The sequence below is a fragment of the Epinephelus fuscoguttatus genome, linkage group LG13 (assembly GCF_011397635.1).
Source record: "Epinephelus fuscoguttatus linkage group LG13, E.fuscoguttatus.final_Chr_v1".
Lineage (NCBI taxonomy): Eukaryota > Metazoa > Chordata > Actinopteri > Perciformes > Serranidae > Epinephelus > Epinephelus fuscoguttatus.
The window spans coordinates 30752838-30774420 of NC_064764.1; the positions used below are offsets into that span (position 1 = coordinate 30752838).

The 21583-nt window shown below is 40.7% G+C and overlaps 1 protein-coding gene across 1 annotated transcript in view; it reads left to right on the top strand.

Annotated features, from left to right (window-relative positions):
- The window catches only part of itgbl1 (integrin, beta-like 1), an 81669-nt gene that overhangs the window by 35815 nt on the left and 24271 nt on the right, over positions 1 to 21583 (top strand). Inside the window, exons 7-8 of the mRNA XM_049593602.1 lie at positions 2150 to 2296; positions 20977 to 21093. Coding sequence (XP_049449559.1) covers positions 2150 to 2296; positions 20977 to 21093 — 264 coding nt within the window. The remainder of the gene's footprint in view (positions 1 to 2149; positions 2297 to 20976; positions 21094 to 21583) is intronic.

Below are 21583 nucleotides of genomic sequence, written 5' to 3' on the forward strand. Positions count from 1 at the left end.
GCTCATTTGTTTCTTTATTATTGTATTTTAACAAAATCTACCCACAAATAAGTGTATGAATGGCAAAACTACATTTTTGCAGTAATTTCATGGAGCCTCAGATGGTTGTAGTACAGGGGTCTTCATTGTTTTTCAGGCCAAGGACCCCTTAGGTCAAAGAGAGGTGTAGCAGGGACCCCCTACTACATATATTGTATAAAACTGAGTTTCCTTATGTTTGCGCTTTCACCTGTGGTTTCTGAGGTGAAAGGTATGGCAGAGTCACTTGCTCGAAAAGTTACAAACAATCAGCTTTGGCTCTCAGGAATGTCTGTACACTGGGAATAATAATATGATTTAGTGTAACCTTGCTCACATGATTCATGGGTAACAGTTAGCCCATCATTAATGTTGTGTACTTTAAAGTATATTTTTTAATGAATAGATTAATGTTAATGTATATCAACTATCACTAATCAAAATCAAATTATCAAACGCTAATTTTGCGGCCCCCCTGCAGTAACTTTGGGGACCCCCTAGGAGTTTTGGACCCCTGTTAAAGACTCACAGTCTAGTGCAGCAGTCGGCAACCCTTACTATCAAAGGAGCTATTTTTGACTAAAAATAATGAAAAAAATCTACATCAACAAGGTGGCTATTTATCATTTGGTACTTTAACTTTCCAAAGCTGGCTGCACATTTTTGCAAGTGGAGAATGTAAGAATTTTCCTAGGCCTTAAGTTTGATTTATAAAAATTAAAATGTTAAAAACATAATTATTCATTTCCATATAATTGTTTTTGTAGAGGTGCTGTTCAGCAGATTTTGTTACCTTTTGATAGAGCCAGACTAGTTATTTACTGCTGCTTCCAGTCTTTATGCTAAGCTAAGCTAAGTTAAGTGGTTGCTGGCCCCCAGTTAGCTCACATATTTAGCCACTGTCTGTATATAGGAGTGATATCAGTCTTTTAATCTAACTCTCTGCACAACAGCAAATAGGCATATCCTCCTGAGACCCTGTGTCCTCATACGAAGACATTTTGGGTTTACTGGACACTTCATTTTACTTAACTTAGACCTGTTGTCCTGGTTCATGGACACATTTGTGCCATCTAGTGGCAGTAAGACCACAATACACCAATCCACGTAAAAAGACAAGATGGCAGCCATCTCTGCCAAGTCAGTATGCGGCTGATCCCAATACAAAAGTGGACAAGGTACAAAACCATCTAATGTTTGAAACTTGATTATTTATTATTAATAATGATTTATTTTGATATGACAACAAATCTGACCAATCTCAGCAATGGCAACAAGCTAACACGCTGTCAAATAGAAAGCACTTGATTGAAAACATAAGGAATTTGTCAAGGGACACTGGGACTTTATTATCGTCACATTTGAGGATATAGGAACTTTATTATTGTTGACGATTTTTTTTAAAAATACTTATCAGGTCCTACTAATCTCAGATAGCTAGGAGAAATTACAAATGGGAGCCAAACAAAAGGAACTCAGGAGGATATTTCTCCAAATAGCAAACTTAATTGGACAACTGGTTTATACAATGCACAGCTATAACTGTCAACAATACCATGTATTGTCTTACCTTTGATAACTGCAGTTCCTCACACACTAACAATGACTTTCAATCTGATTGTAACCCTCTGGTGCAAGTTCAAAGCCATGAAAGTGAACTTCCTATAAAACTTAACTATAAACTAGGGAAGGGTGGGAATGACCTTTTCACTGGATTAATGAACAAAATATGATGGATGCTACCACTGTGCTTACTAGTAATTTACGCACCAGAAAACGTATGTGAGCATCCAAGCATATGCACAGTTAACGGTTCTTTGGTGCATACATTCATGTACGGTACAGGTATAATTAGCGCTGGTCACCCAGCAGCTTAGACGAGGCCAGACAGCCAAAGCTTGTTTAGCCGATTTTCACTAGATCCCCTTCATCTTCTCACCTCCAGCATGTGCTGCCTCTTGTTTATTTTACTACCTCTCTTGCTCCCCTTTTTTCCTCTTTTCTGCTCCACGCTGCTCAGTTCCCACTTCACTCAGAGCTGTTTTTAACCCTTCAGTACACTTATTAGAATTTTCCTCCACTTTGTCTCACCTCTCTGCTCCGTCCACCTCTTCCTCTTCACTCTTGGCAGGTCACGGCCAGTGTAACTGTGGCAGGTGCGACTGCAAGGAGGGATGGGCCGGGAAGAAGTGTGAGCATCCTCTGTCCTGCTCGCTGTCTCTGGAGAGCAGTGTGAAGAAGTGTCGAGGAACGTCCAATTTGCCCTGCTTCGGACGAGGTACCTGGTCTTCCCATCCGCTCCTGTTGCCATGGTGACTGCAGCAGGCCTGTATTCTGTCCTCACCTCTTGGCGTAAAATAGGCCATTTCCAGTGTTTCACATCTCTTAATCCATCCTTAAGAGGGCTGTAAAGACACCAGGGTGCCCGGCAATCAAACCTGATAGCATCTTCAAACAAGCCCTGAAATGAGACACGTCCACTCTGTGCATTTACCGTGTCGAATATGATAAACGTGAATGTATTTGCGGGTTTGTATTACTGCTTGTAAATGTGTGCTAGTTCTTTGTAGGTCTTTGTTTAGTTAAGCACTCATACATATGAATACATGTGAGATTAAGGTGCACTGTTTGCCTGCAACAGTGTAAGCCAGTGCTGGAACAGCTCTCTCAATAGAACAAGCCGTGGGTCGATGTGTCTAGATTTATTACACTGCACTGTATGCTTCATTAGTGGCCCTTCTGGACAGAGGAAGCTTGTTTTCCTGGAGCCTCCAAATGTTAGGCCTAATACTAATATTAGATCAGATACTGAAGCAAAACTGGAAGCCTGTGCTAAGAAAAACAAAAGTCCAGGTTGTGCTCCCCTTGTTGTCCCAGTCATGCACCCTTGAGTCTGCTGATTGATGATAGTGAGGTGAAAATGGGGGACAGATTCACCAGGAACAGTAGTGTATATTTTCGGCCTAGAAAACCCAATACACTTCAGACGCTGTTTGTGTTTAACTCATGCAATATCTGCCTGTTGTGTGTGCATAGAGAAATATTCAATTACAGCTTCTATGCATATGATGTTATACATTGGTACGCTGTCCACATAGAAGGCATGCAACTAGAGGCAAAAACTAACAACACTGTATAAATGCCAATGATTTGTGCTGTTTACGGCTGTTCCTATCAATCCAAGAGTCCCAAAAGTAGTAGGATGTAAATTCAGAAACAGCGGCAGATGTGGATCAAAAACCTGTGTCTTCAGTCTGGAGTAGGGTCAACTAATGTCAAATATAATGATAAAACTTTTAAACTTGCCTCGAGTTAGATGCAACAACAATTTGCTGTGACAACTTCTCCATGTTTTTAGACACATGCCAGATTTTTAATGGCGTTTAACCAGACCTCTGGCAACGTTTGACCTAGTAGGTAGGAAATAGTAGCTAAAGTTAGCCACCGTTAGCTAGCAACAGTAGCCTGTCAGTGTTGCATCCATGCATCGAATTGAAATATAAAAGACAGCTACACCTAAGCACATTAACTCACTGTCCAAAAACAAGATGGCAATCATTTCAGTTGTGGATCCGATCGTACACAAAACAGTTGCAGTCCACTAGCCTCTTGTATGCTGTCATTGGCTTGCCATGCAACATCTGTAACGTTAGGAGGTCTTGAGGATGAGGTAATTTGTAACAACACCGGGCAAATCGATAAAGTTGATGGCAAAATTACTTTTCTTTCTTTTGTATTATAGCCGACATGAGTTTCAATTTTCTGATGATACGTGCTGCCTGCGAGTTCATCTAGCTATTTTATGTAGTCACGTTCCTCTATTTCTAGGTCACACAGAATATTTATAAGTTTCTGCCCTCCATTTGAGTCTTACAATTGTAGTAATCACGATTGCAAACAAGCTATTGCTGAATCCTGACCTGTGCACAGAATTACATGACACTGCCTCCTTTTCGTCTTGCTCGTTTTAAAGGAGTTGAAGTAACCAAAACTACTCTAACTTTGGCATTAATGTGTATGTAGGTTTATATAGGACCCTACCACTCACTGTGAAAAGCAAACTGAGAGAATTAGGTTTTTGGACTTTTAAAATCTGTGGTTCCTAAATATGGACTGGGACACGTTTAACCCTTGCCAGAACAACACCATTAACCCTTTTCCTCCACTTGGAATGGGTTCTTTCTGGTTCCCACACCTAATTTAGGAAAGTTTGGAGCATTTCAACCAAAAATAAATTGGTTCAGAACCCAAATAGTTGGTCCCTGCTGAGGCAAAGAAATAGCAGGTTTGCCTTGACCTTGACGACATTAGTTGGCGTGTCATTTGCTACAGATTGGAAAGAGCGGGTGGAGAAGGAAATAATGGGGAAGTCAAGTGAGAAATCGTCAGAAAAAGGAGTGTGCAGTGATCTCATTAATAGTTGACCCATGCTTGTTTTTTGGATAAAAACAAATATCTGTAATAAGAGAACAAAAGCTTGCAGGTAATCAGTGTGAGCCACCATCTTGCTACTACTATTTACTGCTTTGGTCTGAATCAGGGACTAATTTTGTCACAAAGTTGTATAATTGCCTAGAGTTGGTTCGTGTTCTCACGGCAGTATTTACAAGAGGACCAGATCAAATGCCTTGTGCGAGAAAGCTGCTCTTGATTGGTCAGAATTTCCATGTGGGAAAAATCCAGGAAGTAAAGCAAACGTTGAAGAAGAGTACACTTGCAAGATAAATGTGACACTTTCTAATGTCACAATGGAGGGACAACTACGCAGGTTGATTTTAGCGCTGCTCATCGTGGACTATATTGCTGTCATTGTTCATTTTAGTCAAAGCATACAGTTTGAAAACAAGGCGCAGCTCCAACTAGAAAACAATGTTTTGATGCATTGGATGTGCTGAATGTGCATATTAAGGCAGTACAGGAGGAGGTGCACATTAATAATCCTCCAGGACTGTAACATGCTCATGTTTAACCCAAACAATGTGTCATGTGACTGCAGTTGGTTCACATCCAGGTCGGAACACCTTCTCACCACAAACGAACCGCACTGGAGTTCGTTTGTATCCAGACTGAGACCACCTCTTCAAGAAGGTCTTGGTTTGGTTGTTTTGGTGCACACCTGAGTGTGATTGCCGTGTTCACACCTGCCCAAATGATCCGCACTTAGGGGGGAAACGAACTTGAGTTCAATTGAACCGAACCGAACACTGCAGGTGTGACAGCACCCTTACATTATTGTGCAGGAGTAAAAATTGCACAATCTTAATATTATTAGTTGAGTGAGGCCAAAAAATGTTTTAAACAGGAGGGGGAAACATGCAATCAGTCCACTAACTGCTCACCTACTATATGCACTGATGCACAAATTTGTAATTAAGATCACACTGAACTACTACACATGTACACAGCCCAGAGCCTCTCAGCCAAAGTGGGGAGAACAAATTCTCACCTTTTGCAAAGCTGCGCTGATTAATCTTAACAGGCAGTGGACATAAACACCCCTGGCCACGTCTGCAATATTCTGTATTAAACTGGAGTATCATAAAACTAATTGGGTGAAGTGAAATCACATTCTGAGCCAAGTAATCCCAAAAAGTATTTTGATTCAAGTTCCAATAGAAGTTTGACTGATGCTTCAAGTATAGTTGTTGTGTGATTGGATGTAACGAGGAATGACAGCCAGTGGTGCTCTCATCCACTCCGCTATGGGAAGGGTTCGCATTTATATAAATAATTGCCTACTTGAAATAAGATTAGTTGCAACTTAATTCATCAATAGAACTGCCAGACAGCAAAATGCAAAGCCAAAATGACGGTGCAGCTTTGCCAAACAGCTGCTGTGCCTACGTCCAGAGGTAACAATGCACAATGCTCACGTTACTGTTGTTCCTGGAATGACTGACAAACCGCATTGTTCCAAAGTACGCTATGGTCATTTTTTAATAAGATAAATTGTCTAGCAGCTATGCAGAGCACACTGAGAAGTCTTCTGAGGCATCTCCTGTACCGGTGTTTTACACTGATGCAGCAACCTTAATCAATCAGCTTCACAGTGCTGTATGGTGCATTGTTCACTGTACAGCTTCTACATTCATTTTGCTCATTTTTGTAATTTCCTGGGGAATACCTTTCAGTGCTCCTGCACTTCAGAGAGGGAGGACACAAAGGAAAGGTACAGTACAGAGTGCTGAGTTCTGTCGGCAGCACAGTGACTCAACTTCATAATATAGTCGGCAGTGGGCGTTAGCACCAGGAGCACAACCTGCTTGGTGTCGGGATTTTGTGGATTTATCAGGGGTTAATGTGAAGCATTGATTTCCTGTTTCACTGGACTGTGGAGGAAGTCACTGGGGACTCTGCAGCGTTTCAGCCACTGCTGTGTTCCAAATGACAAGAGGGCATATGTGGACTGTAGCCTACTCTACATTATTATAGTGGCCATAGCATGGGCCTTTAAAACACAATGGGGCCTTTAAAACACAATGGGCCCTTGGGCACAGATATGCAAAGGGCCCTTCCACCTCTTCTATATAGGAGCAAGACACACAGATTTAAGTGATTTGTGGTTGTTTGGTGTCTTTTTTGGTTGCTTTGTTGTCGGTCAGTGAGTCTTTGTAGTCATTTTTTTGTCTCCTTGTGATTCCTTTATGTCTTTTTATAGACATTTTGTGTCTCTCTGTGGTTGTTTAGTGTCTTTTTGTAGCAGTTTGGCTGTCTCTGAGATAATTTGTGTCTTCTAGGGTAATTTTTTTTTGTCTCTTTAAAGGTACTTTTGTGTCATTTTTGGTTGTCTTGTGTCACTTTGTAGTCATTTTGTGTCTCCTTGTTGTTGCTTTCTGTCTTTATCTATCTCTCTTTTTTCCCCCCCTTTTTCTCTGGTCTCAGGCTCAAATGTTTACCATGTACTTTGCAAAGTAACTAACAGCTCTTGGAAAATAGCTCTACAGCACTTTAATTTTTAGTGTTTTACATCTACTACTGTCATCTATCACAACTGATCACAACTACAACAAGATCTATGCACTGGACTCTGCATTGCTACAGGCTTACACACTATCCACACACCCCATACAGCCCCCTCTCCCCCGTCTGCTTGTTACCTGGTTGCACCCAGAAACAAGGCGTAAAGCATATACATACTTAAGGCACTGGAGGCAATATGATGTGTGCAATACTTCTGTTATGTGTCGCTGGCTGACTCTATACTGCAACGATAAGACTGTTATGTGTTTTAATGTATCAAATACTGTAATTGTATATTTTATGTGTAATGTATTGATTTAATACTACGTTTTAGGAACTATGCTGATAAACATCTGGCAGGGGGACTACCAATGTAAATCAGCCCGTGTTGCAATTGGGTGCATCTACATTTTCTTTTTTTCTTCTCTTTAAAAGGAATGTTTATTGATGTACACTGTCCCTTCTCAAACAAATAAACATTATTGTATTGTATTGTATTTTTGTAGGCATTTGGCTATCTTTGAGGTAACTTTGAGTGTTATGGGGTAAATTTGTGAGTCTTTGGGTTAATTTTGTGTCTTTTTGGTAGTCTTTGGTCATTTTATAGTAATTTGGTGTCTCCTTTCAGTTGTTTTGTGTTGCTTTGTAGTCATTCTGTGTCTCCTTGTGGTTGCTTTGTCTCTCTTTGTAGGCATTTGGCTATCTTTGAGGTAACTTTCTGTCCCTTTGAGATAATTTTGTGTTTTGTGGGGTAATTTGTGTGTCTTTTTTTGTGTGTCTTTTTGGTCATCTTTTATGGCTTTGTAGTCATTTGGTGTCTCCTCTTGGTTATTTTGTGTCTCTTTGTAGTCATTTTGTGTCTCCTTGTAGTTTCTTTGGTGGATTTTTTGGTTGTAATGTGTTGCTTTGTTGTTAGTCTGTGTGTCTTTGTGGTTGTTAAGTGTCTTTTTTGGGTGTTGTGTCTTACATCGTAGTCATTTAGTGTCTCCTTGTGATTGTTTTGTGTCTCTTTGTAACAGTTTGGCTGTCTTTGAGGTAATTTGTGTCTTCTAGGGTAATTTTTTTGTTTCTTTAAAGATAAGTTTGTGTCATTTTTGGTTGCCTTGTGTCAACTTGTAGTTATTTAGTGTGTCCTTGCTGTTGCTTTGTGTCTTTTTGTAGGTATTTGACTATCTTTAAGGGTTAGGGTTAGTGTGTCTTTGTGGTAATTTTGTGTCTTTTTTGGTTGTCTTTGGTCATTTTATAGTAATTTGGTGTCTCCTTTCGGCTGTTTTGTGTCTCTTCATTGTCATTCTGTGTCTCCTTGTGGTTGCTTTGTGTCTTTTTGTAGGCATTTGGCTATCTTTAAGGTAACTTTTTTGTCTCTGAGGTATTTTTGTGTTTCATGGGACAATTTTGTGTGTCTTTGAGGTAATTTTGTGTCTTTTTGGTCATCTTTTATCGCTTTGTAGTCATTTTATGTCTCCTTGTGGTTTCTTTGGGGGATTTTTTGGTTGTGTTGTGTTGCTTTGTTGTTAGTCTATGTGTCTTTGTGGTTGTTTTGTGTCTCTCTGTAGCAGTTTGGCTATGTTTGGGGTAATTTTGTGTATTTCTGAGATAATTTTGTGTCTCATTGAGGTAACTTTTATGTCTGTTTTGGTTGTCTTGTTTCTCTTTGTAGTCATCCTGTGTCTCCTTGTGGTCGTTTTAGTGTCTTTTTGTAGGCATTTGGCTATCATTTCATTTAATTTTGTGTCTTTTTTTTTCTTGTGTCTCTTTTTGGTCATTCTGTGTCTTCTTGTGGTTGTTTTGTGTGCCGTTTTAGGCATTTTCTGTATCCTCGTGGTTGTTTAGCATCATTTTGTAGGTGTTTGGCTTTCTTTAAGATAATTTATGGGGTCATTTTGTGTCTTTTTTGGATGTCTTGTGTCTCTTTGTATTTATTTTGTGTCTCCTTGTGGTCATTTAGTGTCTTTTTGTAGGCATTTGGCCTTTTTTGAGTTAAATTTTAGTTTTAATAAGATCATTTTGTGTATCTTTGAGGTAGTTGTGTCTTAGGGGATAATATTGTGCCTTTTTGGGGGTAGCCTTGGGTCAACTTGTAGTCATTTTGTGTCTTTTTGTGGTTGTTTTGTGTCTCTTTGTAGTCACTTTGTGTATGTTTGCAAATTCCTGTGTGTTTTTTGTGTTTCTTCCTGGTCAGTAAGTGTTAATATGAATGTCATTTTGCATTTGAAGGCCAGGGGGGCCTTTGACACTATGGGTCCCTGGGTCTGTGCCGAGTAGGCACTTCCAGTAATCTATCCATGGGCCATAGACATTGCTCACATCCATGAATGGGAAAGCTGCTGATTAGATCAGGCACATGAAACATAATGCAGGGCCACTACCATGGAGACAGCTACATTAACATCACCATGAGCTAACAATGGAACAATAACCAACAATATGGCAAACGAAGCTCACATACGGTAACTACGATATGAAGCCACAACCTTGCCGAAGTGCACTCTACAAATAGACCCAATTTAGTGCCTTTGAATGCCTCAACTATTCATTACATATTGTGTCTGTTCCATAACAGACTTTGGTTTTGACGGCCTCAAACCAATTCCACAACAACAGGGTTGAGCAGGCATGGTGGCCCCCTCACATAATGAAACAGCAAAGATTAACTTGTGCTGGGAGAGTTAATTAGCTTTAATTCCTCCAGCAGTACCTTTAAATTATCTCCAATTGCTGCAACAAAATGGAACTTTAAATTACCCTGTGCAATGGAACAATTAATGGGATCCATATATTCTTCCTTTTAAAAATTGCATTTTGTTTTTGCCATCCCAATCTATTCCGTGACAGTTTAAGTGTACATCTGCACCAACCTGCACAGTGCTGAATAAATATTTTCCGATGCAAACACCTAAATGAATGGATCCAGATCCATAAAACTGTGAGACACAGTCAGATAGAATCAGAATTTGTAATGCCTGCTGAGGCCAACAGTTTATATCTATTATATAATAAACAATAAAGAGGAAAGCTGACTGTGCATGTTTGCATACTTTAGTGTTTAGGGTGGCTCCTATGTGTGCATGTGTGGTTTAATTTCATTAGTCTTATTTTCATAGGGTGCCCATTTGGTTTAGTGGGACAAATAATTGTAACACAGCAAAGCTTCAATGGAAAGCAAAGGATGAGCAGGGAAAGAAAAGGGAAAGGGAGTGAAGGTCTGTGAGAAACACAATGGAGCGAGACAGGAAGCAGGGTGGGAGAGTTGGAGGGGGAGAAAGAGAAAGAGAGAAAGTGAAGGAGACAGACGTAGAAAATCACTTAGGCATGGATGAATGTGGCTGGTAGAGATGGCAGCTTGAGCGGAAAAGCCTTGAAATTTGAAACAGCAGCTTCAGAGCTTTTCTTCCTGAGAGGTGGAGGCAAGACGCTTGTGGATAGCACATTCTTTATACTGCGGTATTTCCTCAAGGAAACACCTGCTTTCAACATCTTTCTGCTGATTCCCGGGATTCCATTCTCTGCTCTCTGAAGCGTGGCCTGTAGTAGACATTAACTATGTGATTGTTAATATTTAATGGCACATACGCACATTTTGCACGACTGTATTTAAGGGGTAGTCCAGCACTCTGTTATTGTATTGCTAGAGACCTGAAAAGGACAGATTAAACGAGCAGTTTTGTGCCTCCATAGGTTAACATCCATGTCTGTTAGGGCTGGAACTAAAAATATTTTCATTGCTGAGCGCTGTGTCAATTATTTTCTTGATTAATAAGTTAATTGTTTGGTATATAAAATATCGGAAAATGGTGAAAAAAGTTGACCAGTGTTTTCCAAGGCCCAAATATCTTGTTTTCTCCACATCCAAAACACAATCAGTTTACTGTCATAGCAAAAGTAAAGAAAACAGAAAGAATCAAAGACTTTTGACTTTTTTTCTGAAAAAATTTCTCAATGTGATAGTTCAATTATTAAAATAGTTTGCGATTGATTTAATAGTTGACAACCAATGTTTAATTGAATAATCATTGCAGCTCTAATGTCTGTCCAGCTTTATTTAATATATGTTGTGAAGAATTCAAAGGAATAAAGTATATTGGAGTCAGGAACACTGAAGTGAAAGAAAACTTTATTTCCATTTGCAGTATTGTATTTGGCAGTATGGCTCTGTTCTGGGACCTCTCTGCCTTTCCTCGGTCCTATGCAGAAAGTCTCTTCCATGTGTCTACGCAGAATGCCTAAGGAAGAAAGAGCAAATCTCCATCCTTCCACATGCTTACATGGAAAGCTTTAAGGCAGAGATAGCATACCTCTTTGCCCTTTCATGTGCAAATAAGAGGAGCCTAAGCCAGTGAGAGCGAACCTCCCTGCCCTTCCATGTGCCTACATGGAAACCCTAAGGCACAGAGAACAGAAGCAAAGACCGCCCCTGGGAACAGAACAGAGCAGCATCAATGCCAAACAGAAATGACATTGATAAGTCAGACACAGCATGCAATAGGAGGAGCTGGGGTGGAGGTGGGTTGCAAAGCAGTTTGCAGAGGAAGCAGCAACAGTAGGCAGGCCAGAGCAGTTTAAATAGGGCGCCCTGAATGAGATTCGCCAATTGGTTGCATAGAAAGGAATCATGTGATCTATCAGCTGACTCCCTTCCATCAATCAGCTGCTCCATCAGTTGACTGGGCTGTCTGAGATCAGCTGATGTAGCTGGGATGTGAGCTGAGCTTGACATCTTGTCCTGCCTGAACTATGCTCATTTTTTTTTGGCAAAATGGAAGATATCATGATACTGACATGTATGATTCCAGTGAATCGTTCTCAGTGAGAAACATGCTATCTTCACTGAGTGATGGTGTGGCCACAGGAGTGTTTTTGCAGAGTATTATGATGTGATAGTGAAGCTGCTTTGGATAGAAAATGGCATTATTTCATCATTTTATTCTATTAGACATTGTGTGAAATTTTGTCATTATTAGCATATGAATTCTTGCATTATGGCCAAACCTTGTTTTGTGTTGTCACAGTGACCTTTGACCACTAAAATCTAATCAGTTCATTATTGAGTCCAAGTGGACATTGGTGCCAAATTTGAAGAAATTCCCTTTATGGTTAAGGATATTGGGTTCACAAGAATGGGGAGGACGAATTGATGGTTGGACAAACCAAAAACATAATGCCTACAGCCACAGATGTTGCAGGTGCAGAGGCTGAGATATCTTGACTTTTAGTTTCTTACATGGATTAACTGAAGGCGCAGTGAAATGGTAGTAACTGTCTTTACCTTGTACAATGTGACCTATGTCACAGTGAAACAGAAAATATAGATGTGGGCAATCATTCCGAGAGGGATTTCATTAAATCCTTGAGATTTGATTGGATTGCTTATAGGGGCTTTGTGAATATGAAACTATACATAACGGCAGAGAGATAAGGAGCTGAGGAGGAGGACCGCTCACCTCCACCCACACTTCCCTCACCTGTGTTGTTAGATGGAGAAGGGAAAGTAAAGGGAAAAAACGAGTAAATTAGACTGCAACTAAGCTCTTCAAACACAGACCTCCTACTATGATATTGCTCTGCTTGCCATTACAACTCTCAAGGTAATGGTTAAGAGCAGTTTTATACAGTGTGATGGAATTAATCACATTTAATTGGCTAGATGCCCCCAAATCCAGGATGAATCATGAAAAATATGGTAACATTTTACAGGAAGAGAAAAGCAAGGGATTATGATGCATTCAAAAATGTTTTGATTGACAAATTTGGCAAAGAGATTAGACAACAATTAACAAAGGGGTGCTTCAGTTAAGCTTTAAAAAATACGTGATCTTACACTTCCAAAAAATGCAACCCTTTTATTTGACTCTCCCTGCTTGATAAACTCCAGTATCCATCAAAGTCCATGCACCCACAGGCTATTTGTTATTAAAAAAGTCCCCAAGCCCGAACCAAAAACCCTGATGACATCACCAGGTATATTTTCCCAGACTTCAGAAAACTCCCTCTCGTGGGGGCAATGGGAGTGAACCTATCGCAAAAAGGTGCAGAAACCAAATGGATTCACAGACTTGCCCAAGGTTTTGTGGAAAGATTGGTCATGAGCCAGAGGGCAGCTGATTAAGTGTTCATGTCCACTGGAAAAATGGGGAAACGTGTGGATGCATGCGCATACGTGTCTAACGTAAAACCAGATGGCAGCCATCTCTGCCAAGTCAGTCTGCAGCCAACCCTGACACCAAAGTAGGCAAGGTCCAAAACCTGATCACATTTTATTGTTGAAACATGTTTATTTATGATTAATAAAGTTTGCAGTTTGATATGCCAACAAATTCTTACTAATTTTAGCAACACCAACAAGCTAAGACACAGTTTATTAGAAAGTACATGTTTGAAGACACTGGGACTATATTATCGTCTCGTTTGAAGACATTGAGATGTAGTCTTGTTTAAGGACATTGGGACTTTTTTATCGTCTCGTTTGAGGACATTTGGACTTTATTGTTGTCTCATTTGAGGACATTGGGACTTAATGGTCATCTTGTTTGAGGACATTTGGACTTTATTGTTGTCTTGTTTGAGGACATTGGGACTTTTCTATCGCCTCTATTGACAACATTAGGATGTAGCATCGTTCGAGGACATTGGGACTTTATTATCATCTCGTTTGAGGACATTTGGACTTTATTGTTGTCTCGTTTGTGGACATTTGGACTTTATTGTTGTCTCGTTTGAGGACATTGGGACTTTTTTATCGCCTCTATTGACAACATTAGGATGTAGTGTCGTTCGAAGACAATGGGACTTTATTGTTGTCTTGTTTGAGGACATTGGGACTTTTTTATCGCCTCTATTGATAACATTAGGATGTAGTGTTGTTCAAGGACATTGGGACTTTATTATCATCTCGTTTGAAGACATTGAGATGTAGTCTCATTAAAGGACATTGGGACTTTATTGTTGTCTTGTTTGAGGACACTGGGATGAGGTCTCATTTGAGGACATTGGGACTTTATTGTTGTCTTGTTTGAGGACATTGGGACTTTTTTATCGTCTCTATTGACAACATTAGGAAGTAGTGTCGTTTGAGGACATTGGGACTTTATTATCGTCTCATTTGAGGACATTGGGACTTATTAGATCCTTCTGATCCCAAAATGTATACCAAACAATATTTCAGGTCTCAGGAGGATATTTAATTTTCAGTTTTTAGGGGTTTTAATCAGTGCCCAGGGAGGAACTTGAAGAACAGGTTGCTTGTGCCTCTGTGATTAAAGATGTGACATTAATTCTGTTGTATTGGCTTTAACCAAATCTTCAGCACTATCTGTCGGTCAATAGCGGAAAATCAGACCCAGTCTCTGTAACAGTGGTGCGAGTTTTGCTCGCCTATGCATCTAAATGAATTGATTACTACAGCCTGCTTTTATTGTGCACTTCATTGCATGTGTTTTTAACAACTATCAACCACTTAATACATCCTGATACTGACAATACACCCGTTTGATAGGTGCTTCACTTTGGTTGCTAATGGAATGCTTTTATTCACACCACAGGCTGAGACAAAGCACAGAGGGGGCCGTCGTTTGACTGGATTTATTAGATTTGGTGTGATGCTGGACTCATTGCAGCTGTCACACAACTGAAAATGAAATCAAGTCAAAAGAGACGGCAGGCTTTGAAGATAACAAGGCTGCCAGAGTGGGTTTAAAACTGCCAATCCATGGTGTGAGGTGATTTGGAAATCTTGTGGAGTACTTATCTCCAAATCTAGGTTGAGTCTTACTTTTTGTTTTAAGTAGTGCAGTCAGTGAATACATGTAGATTTTACATTGGGTTTAAATGTTTTTTGACAGCATAAGCAAATATGTAGGTGCAATACAAGAGCTTTGTTTTGCGCTTTTGCCTTTGTGTTAGTTTCGCAGCTCTCTGGTGAGAGGAGTGTCACAGCTGTGGTTGTATTTATGCAGATTGGCCAGTGCTGCACAATTTTGGTGCTCATTTTGACATGAAAATGGGCATGCATTTTCACTGGATTCAGACCACTTTCCTGAAAATGGAACAAATGCGAGGAAGACACAGACGTCTCCAAAAATCACATGAATCTTTTATTTTTGTTTAATTTTGCAGCTTTCCCTTTTGATATGAACATTTCAAGCTCACATTCAAATTCACATCAAAACACTACCTCAGTGTGTCTCCAAAAGTACTTACAGTAATGGTCGACCTGCTCTACTGCAGAATTTATGATGGCTGATGAGGTCACTGTGGCCACGTTCTATCTGCTGTCTTTAATTTAAAGTCTTGGGAATTTCAGCATGATTTAAACAGGGTGGATACTTAAAGGGGACCTATTGCGCTTTTCCTTATTCTTTTTCATATATATAATGTTACAATGTCTGATGTTCATATTAAACTGCCTAATAAATAATGAGGTAGCAAAAAGACACAAGGTAGTGGCAAAAACCCTCAGGCGTCAGACGGTTCTGAATACACTGATTCCAACTGTTTTTTCTGCTTTCAAGACAAGCTGACGTCAGCTCATGATCAATTTCTTTATATGGCATGTGCTCCAGGCATGCTACTAGAAGTGTTGACATTATGTTACATTATGCTGCACTGCTAAATGTAGCTACACGCTAATGTCAGGGAAACCTGTGATCTTGGTTGCTAATGTTGTTAAAATCTTCCAGATTTCTGATCATGTTTTTGCTGGAACATGTCCAGTTGTGTTGAGAAGATTTATTGGTGATTTTTAATGGGAGAAAGTGCTACTATTCTCCATTACATTCATTCTCCTGGCTGCCAGATGGTGCTGAGACCATGGATGTATAAAGAGAACTCCATACATCATCGGACATTGGGCCCCGTTTGGTGACTTTAGAAGTGCGTCTCTGCTTTTTGCAGATGATGTGGCCCTGTTCGCTTCATCACACCGTAACATCCAGCATGCACTGGGGCAGTTTGTAGCTGGGTATGAAGCAGTTCGGGATTAGCATCAGCCCCTCTAAATCTGAGGCCATGGTTCTCTGCTGGTTCTCTCCAGATTGGGAGTGAGTTACTGCCTCAAGCAAGGGAGTTCAAGTATCTTGGAGTCTTGTTCACAAGTGAGGGTAAAATGGAGCCTGAGATGGATTGATGGTTTGGTGCAGCATCTGCAGTGATGCAGGCATTGTCCCAGGCTTCCCTGGTGAAGAGAGAATTGAGCCAGAAGGTAAAGCTTTCAATTTACCGGTCCCTCTACGTCCCAACCCTCACCTGTGGTCATGAGCTCTGGTTAGTGACCGAAAGAATGAGATCACGAATACAAGCAGCCAAAATGAGTTTCCTCTGTAGGGTAGCTGGGCTCAGCGAGATAGGGTAAGGAGCTTGGACATCCAGAGAGAACTCAGAGTAGCTCCTTCATGTCAAAAGGGACCAGTTGAGGTGGTTTGGGCATCTGATCAGGATCCTCCTGGGCGCCTCCAGTTAGAGGTGTTCTGGGCACATCTGACTGGTGGGAGGCCCCGGGGCAGACCCAGAACGTGCTTGAGGGATCATATATCTTGTCTGACCTGGGAAGGCCTCAAGATTCCCCATGACAAGCTGGAAAGTGTTGCTGGTGAGAGGGATGTCCGGAGTACTTTGCTCAGCCTCCTGCCCCCGTGCCCTGGCCTCAGATAAGCGGTTGAAAATGGATGGATAGATGGACGGATGTTGGGCCTCGTTCATTCCTGTGAAAGTTGTGCAAAAAAGTATAACTTCCCTGTGTGAAATTACTTGGATCTTTTGCTCTGCTTCTGCATTGCCGGGCTGACAGAGCATGCTAAAGACTTTCACCAGCCAGTCGTGCGGCTCTTACAGACTTTCGAAATGTTCTCAGATCAAATCCTAATACTGAAATGAGTCATTTGGTGGGGTTGTGATGCTCAAAAAATGTACCCACTGATTTATACAGACATGTCTTTCACAATTTAAGTTTACAGGAAAAAGTCTTTTTGGACCCAATGGCAGAAGGTGACGGACCCCAAAGCTGTAATTCTATAGTTTGTCTACTATGTCAATTTGGCTTCAAAGCCCAGTGGTATTCTTGGGTGCTTGTAGGAGATGCCAAGATATGGAAGGCACAAAAACACTGACCAAACAGAGTAGACTGGGCTTTTTCGAGACGAGGTTTAGTTTAAATAGACAGGCACTAAAACAGAGCGTTTCAGATAGAGGGAGAATTCACGTGTTCCAGCACAGACAGTGTGAGGAAAATCAAGTGTTGTTTTGACCATTAAATCATGAAAACATGTTCTAGTAGAAACACAAAATACAAGTATCTTTAAATTAAAACATCGGACGTGGCTCCTGGCTGTAATATTACTGTAGTATTCTACAGAGACTGCAGCATTTTCTCTGGAACATGTTCATGTACTTTGATGTAAATGGAGATATTATGGGAGTTGTCAAAGAGCGTTTTTTTCTTGGGAGCAGCTTCCTTGGACTCTCCTCCTACCCCCTTAACAAAGTGGAAACAGAAGAGCTGACTTGATTGACCATTATTCAAGCCTACTTGCTGATTAAGTATTCATCTACTTAACAATGTATTAATCCTGCTCCAGCCCATTTTCAGTGTGTGCTGCACTGCAACACAGCTGCACCTCTGCTCACCAAAACGGCAAAAATGGATTTGCCACACCCTCACCTCACCTCTGTTTGCACGCTCATTTGCGTCCTTCCATGAAAATACAGCCAAAATGTCTCAGGCCGGTGTCTACTGACGTGACTTTGTCATTAAGGTGTTGTTCACCTCAGACAGGATGACAAATTAAACATCAACACAGACGCACACTGGTGTCGGCCGTTTGACGAGTACAGAGATAATCGATAAGGCAGGGGTGTTATGACATCACCGGTTGCTAGGGTAACAGAGTCCCCAGAGCAGATGGTGGTATGTTATATGTGAAGCAGGAAGAGAGGTTGCTTGTGCGTGTGTGCGGTCATAAAAAGTGACAGTAATGTGACATGGCCAACACATTAGATGACGCTGTCAGTCGAATGGCTGTCTTGCAAATTCATGTTCGGCGCTATTTATTGCCCTTAATCCCCCTCTATGAGTCATCAAAAGATAAAGGCAGGCACACTCACATTATGGATATGTTTTAGGTCTTGTTCTGTGTCACTTTACACAAAATGTACCCAGCAGGGCTACAAACAGGGAAACACTCAGGGTGAATAATGATTGTGCAGAAAGGACATACCCAACTCAATAAAAAAACAGGAGAAAAGAGAGAGGCACTCAGTATGCAGTGTTTTTACCATCTGTCTTCACTGAGCTGGGAAATTCCCTTTGTGCAATTATTTTTCATGGTGGGCAGCTTACCTGTTTGTAGCCCTTCTGGGTGTCTTTTGTCTGCAGTATTGGTGGATAGGAACATTTAAAAGATGTCCAACTGTGTGTGTGTGTGTGTGTGTGTGTGTGTGTTACTCCTTTGTCAGTAGAGCATAGAGCACAGAAGATAAACACACATTTTATGCTAATGCCATCTATTATGCACTTTTATTCTTGAGCTCTATTTAAGATAGTAATGAAAAATGCACTCTGCATTTTAAGTTGATTACATTTCAGTGCTCAGTTAACATTGTTGCTGACGTATTAGCAAAGTAACATTATTTAAGAAACAAATTGTTGTTACTGTAAGCAAATGACTTGGAGCTAAAAGTTTGTGTGCATGACAAAAATCAGCCATGCACCGTGTGAGCACTGACAAAAAGTGACTATGACTAGCTCTTTAAAAGACGTTTCTCCCGTTAAAGGGATACTTTTGTGTATGAATTACTCACCCCATGTTGAACTGAATTTATGAGGAAAACTGAATATTCTTGATAAATTGGAGCAAAAGGTGAACTTGTTAAACAACAGCAAAATTAATTTAAAACATCTATTTACAAACTCCAATGCAACTCATGCAGTAAAATCCAAGTTTCAATTAGCCAGTCGTATGCTCAGTCCTATTGGGCGGCATTGTGGTGCAGCAGGAGGGTTACTGGTTTGAACCCCAGGGTGCCCTTCTGTGCGGAGTTTGCATGTTCTGTCTGTGTCAGTGTGGGTTTTCTCCAGGTGCTCCAGCTTCCTCCCACAGTCCAAAGACATGCAGGTTAATTGGTGACTCTAAATTGTCCGTAGGTGTGAATGTGAGTGTGAATGGTTGTCTGTCTCTATGTGTCAGCCCTGTGATAGTCTGGTGACCTGTCCAGGGTGTACCCGAAGATCGGCGGTTCAATCCCTGGTTCTGGCAGTCCACATGGCGAGTATCAGGTGGCACCATGTACAGTAGGCTTGGCCAACAGTGTGATGGGGAATGTGACTCTGTAGTGTAAAAGCGCTTTGTGTGGTCGGAAGACTAGAAACACACTATACAGATGCAAGTCCATTGACCATTTTCATTAAAACCTAACACCTCAGAATATGAGTAGCACATGTGCGTTCGAACTCTGCTTGTGTATTCCACTGAGTTCAAATGCAAACGCTTGCCCAAGTGCGCTACTAAACCGTGCGTGAGACTGTCTATGCCGAAATTTCTCAAATAGCAAGGTCTTACACCTTGTTTGCTCCCACTTTAGCTTTGTGTCCATATGTCTGTATAGTACACAAGTACACCCCCTGGTGAAAATGCATCTCTTTACAGATGGATAGAAACACCACTGCAGAAATGGTAAAAAACAAAAAACAAACAAACAAACAAAAAAGTTCGTTTTGAGTGTTTTTGACATCCAGTCTTGTGGAAAAAGGATTGCATGTAGCAGTGCAGAGACAAATGCATGCCTAATGATGCTTAGAAACAAATTCGTGAGGAGGCTGGTCTGTGAGGTGTGTAGCATGATTTGAGAAATATGTTGTTAAACAAGTAATATCCGCGTGCACTCCATCAGCTAGCATGCTACCAATGTTAGCTAGCTAAACATGCTGTCAAACGTTTAACTTGCATAAAAAAAAATGTATAAATAGAGCTGTATTACAATCATCAATCTGTTAGCTGATTTGTTTTTATGCTAACTTCCTGCGCACAGTGCATACCGTCGGTCTGAGATCTTAAGTTAAATTTTTTCAACTACTTGAGGCAAATTCTGGGCTGAAAAAACTTAAGGAGTTTTGCAAACACATCGGAGATCACAGAGGTTCTAAAAGGAAATGAATGGACTTCCTGTTGACTCATACGTACACAAAGCTATGTGGAAACAAAGCATTAGATAAAAGGCATAGGTTTGGAAGTACTGAGCATGGAACTGGATAATGAGATTGAGTTAATGAGTTGTGTGAGAGATTGTTAATGGATGTTTTAAAGTGGTTTTGCTGTTATTAAATGTGGCCCCCATTTACTTCAATTCATCAAGAATCGTGTCAGTTTTTGGATTCTTTGTTCTCCACAGAGTCATACAAGAAAAACAAAGTTTTCTTCACTAATTCAACATTACACAGGGAGACTAATTGATATACAAATTATAATTTTGTGGGTAAAGTATTCCTTTAAGCCTCTGAATATCTGTGTGGCCTACACTAAGCCCATAATTAACATAGCTCTGAGCAGCCTGGTAAAATGATCAATGGGCAGGTATGCTGCACACCTCCAATGGTAGTTCAGAATAGATGATGTTTTTCTAATGAGCTTCACCATTAGCAAAGCATGCTCACTCAGGAAGTTCCCCTGTGGCCTTCTTCACTGGCAGCTCGCTGATTGAAGTGGGATAGCAGCATCTCGAGGTGTGTGTGTGGGTGTGTAGCCCATTTGAGTGTTTATTAGAATGAACAATTTACATATGAGATTTCCCCGTGTGGCTGGAGGGAATGTTGTCAGGCAGATTAAGTCTAGTTTTAAATCAGTCATCTACTGTAGGAATGCAAATGACTCCCCTGAAATACAGGTTGAATAAAGAGGTAAAAACTCAGGACGCTATGACACACTTTAGGAAAAGAAAGAATATTCTGCCACCGAAAAACAACTCTGCCATGAAACACCGCTCAGATGTGAGAAAATGTCTCTGTTTTTGTAGGTCAGTGCCAGTGTGGACAGTGCACTTGCTTCCCACCTGGGGACAGCCGTGTTCATGGCAAAAACTGTGAGTGTGACGACCGTCAGTGTGAGGACATCAGTGGAGAGGTCTGTGGAGGTGAGAGCGCATGCACACACACACACACACACACACACACACACACACACACTCATCCAATCTTTGTATCCATTATGGGCTTTTCGAGTTGTGTGAGCAACAGAGGGAATTGACAGAACACGGCAATAAACAGATGGCAAGTCTATGTTTCAGGATTACTGTTCAAGCTGTGTCGAGAGGTGGAGAGTGTTCCACAAGTAAAAAGGGCTGCTCATTTTCAGCACAAACAATGACAGGAACCACTTGTACACACACACAGATTCGTTCTTTAAGTGGCACATACAAGTGGTTTAAGAGTACTGCATTCAAAAACATTTCTTACCTCATGACTTGATCAGACACGTTTGAATATTTTACGGATATCATCCAAAATAAAAACCCAACATGGTTTCGTCTTTCTTTTCTTACATGTTCTTTACATATTTTGGCATGGCAGCTTATATCGTTAAGTAGTTGTTTTAAAAATTCTCACACTCCTAACAGCTGCTTC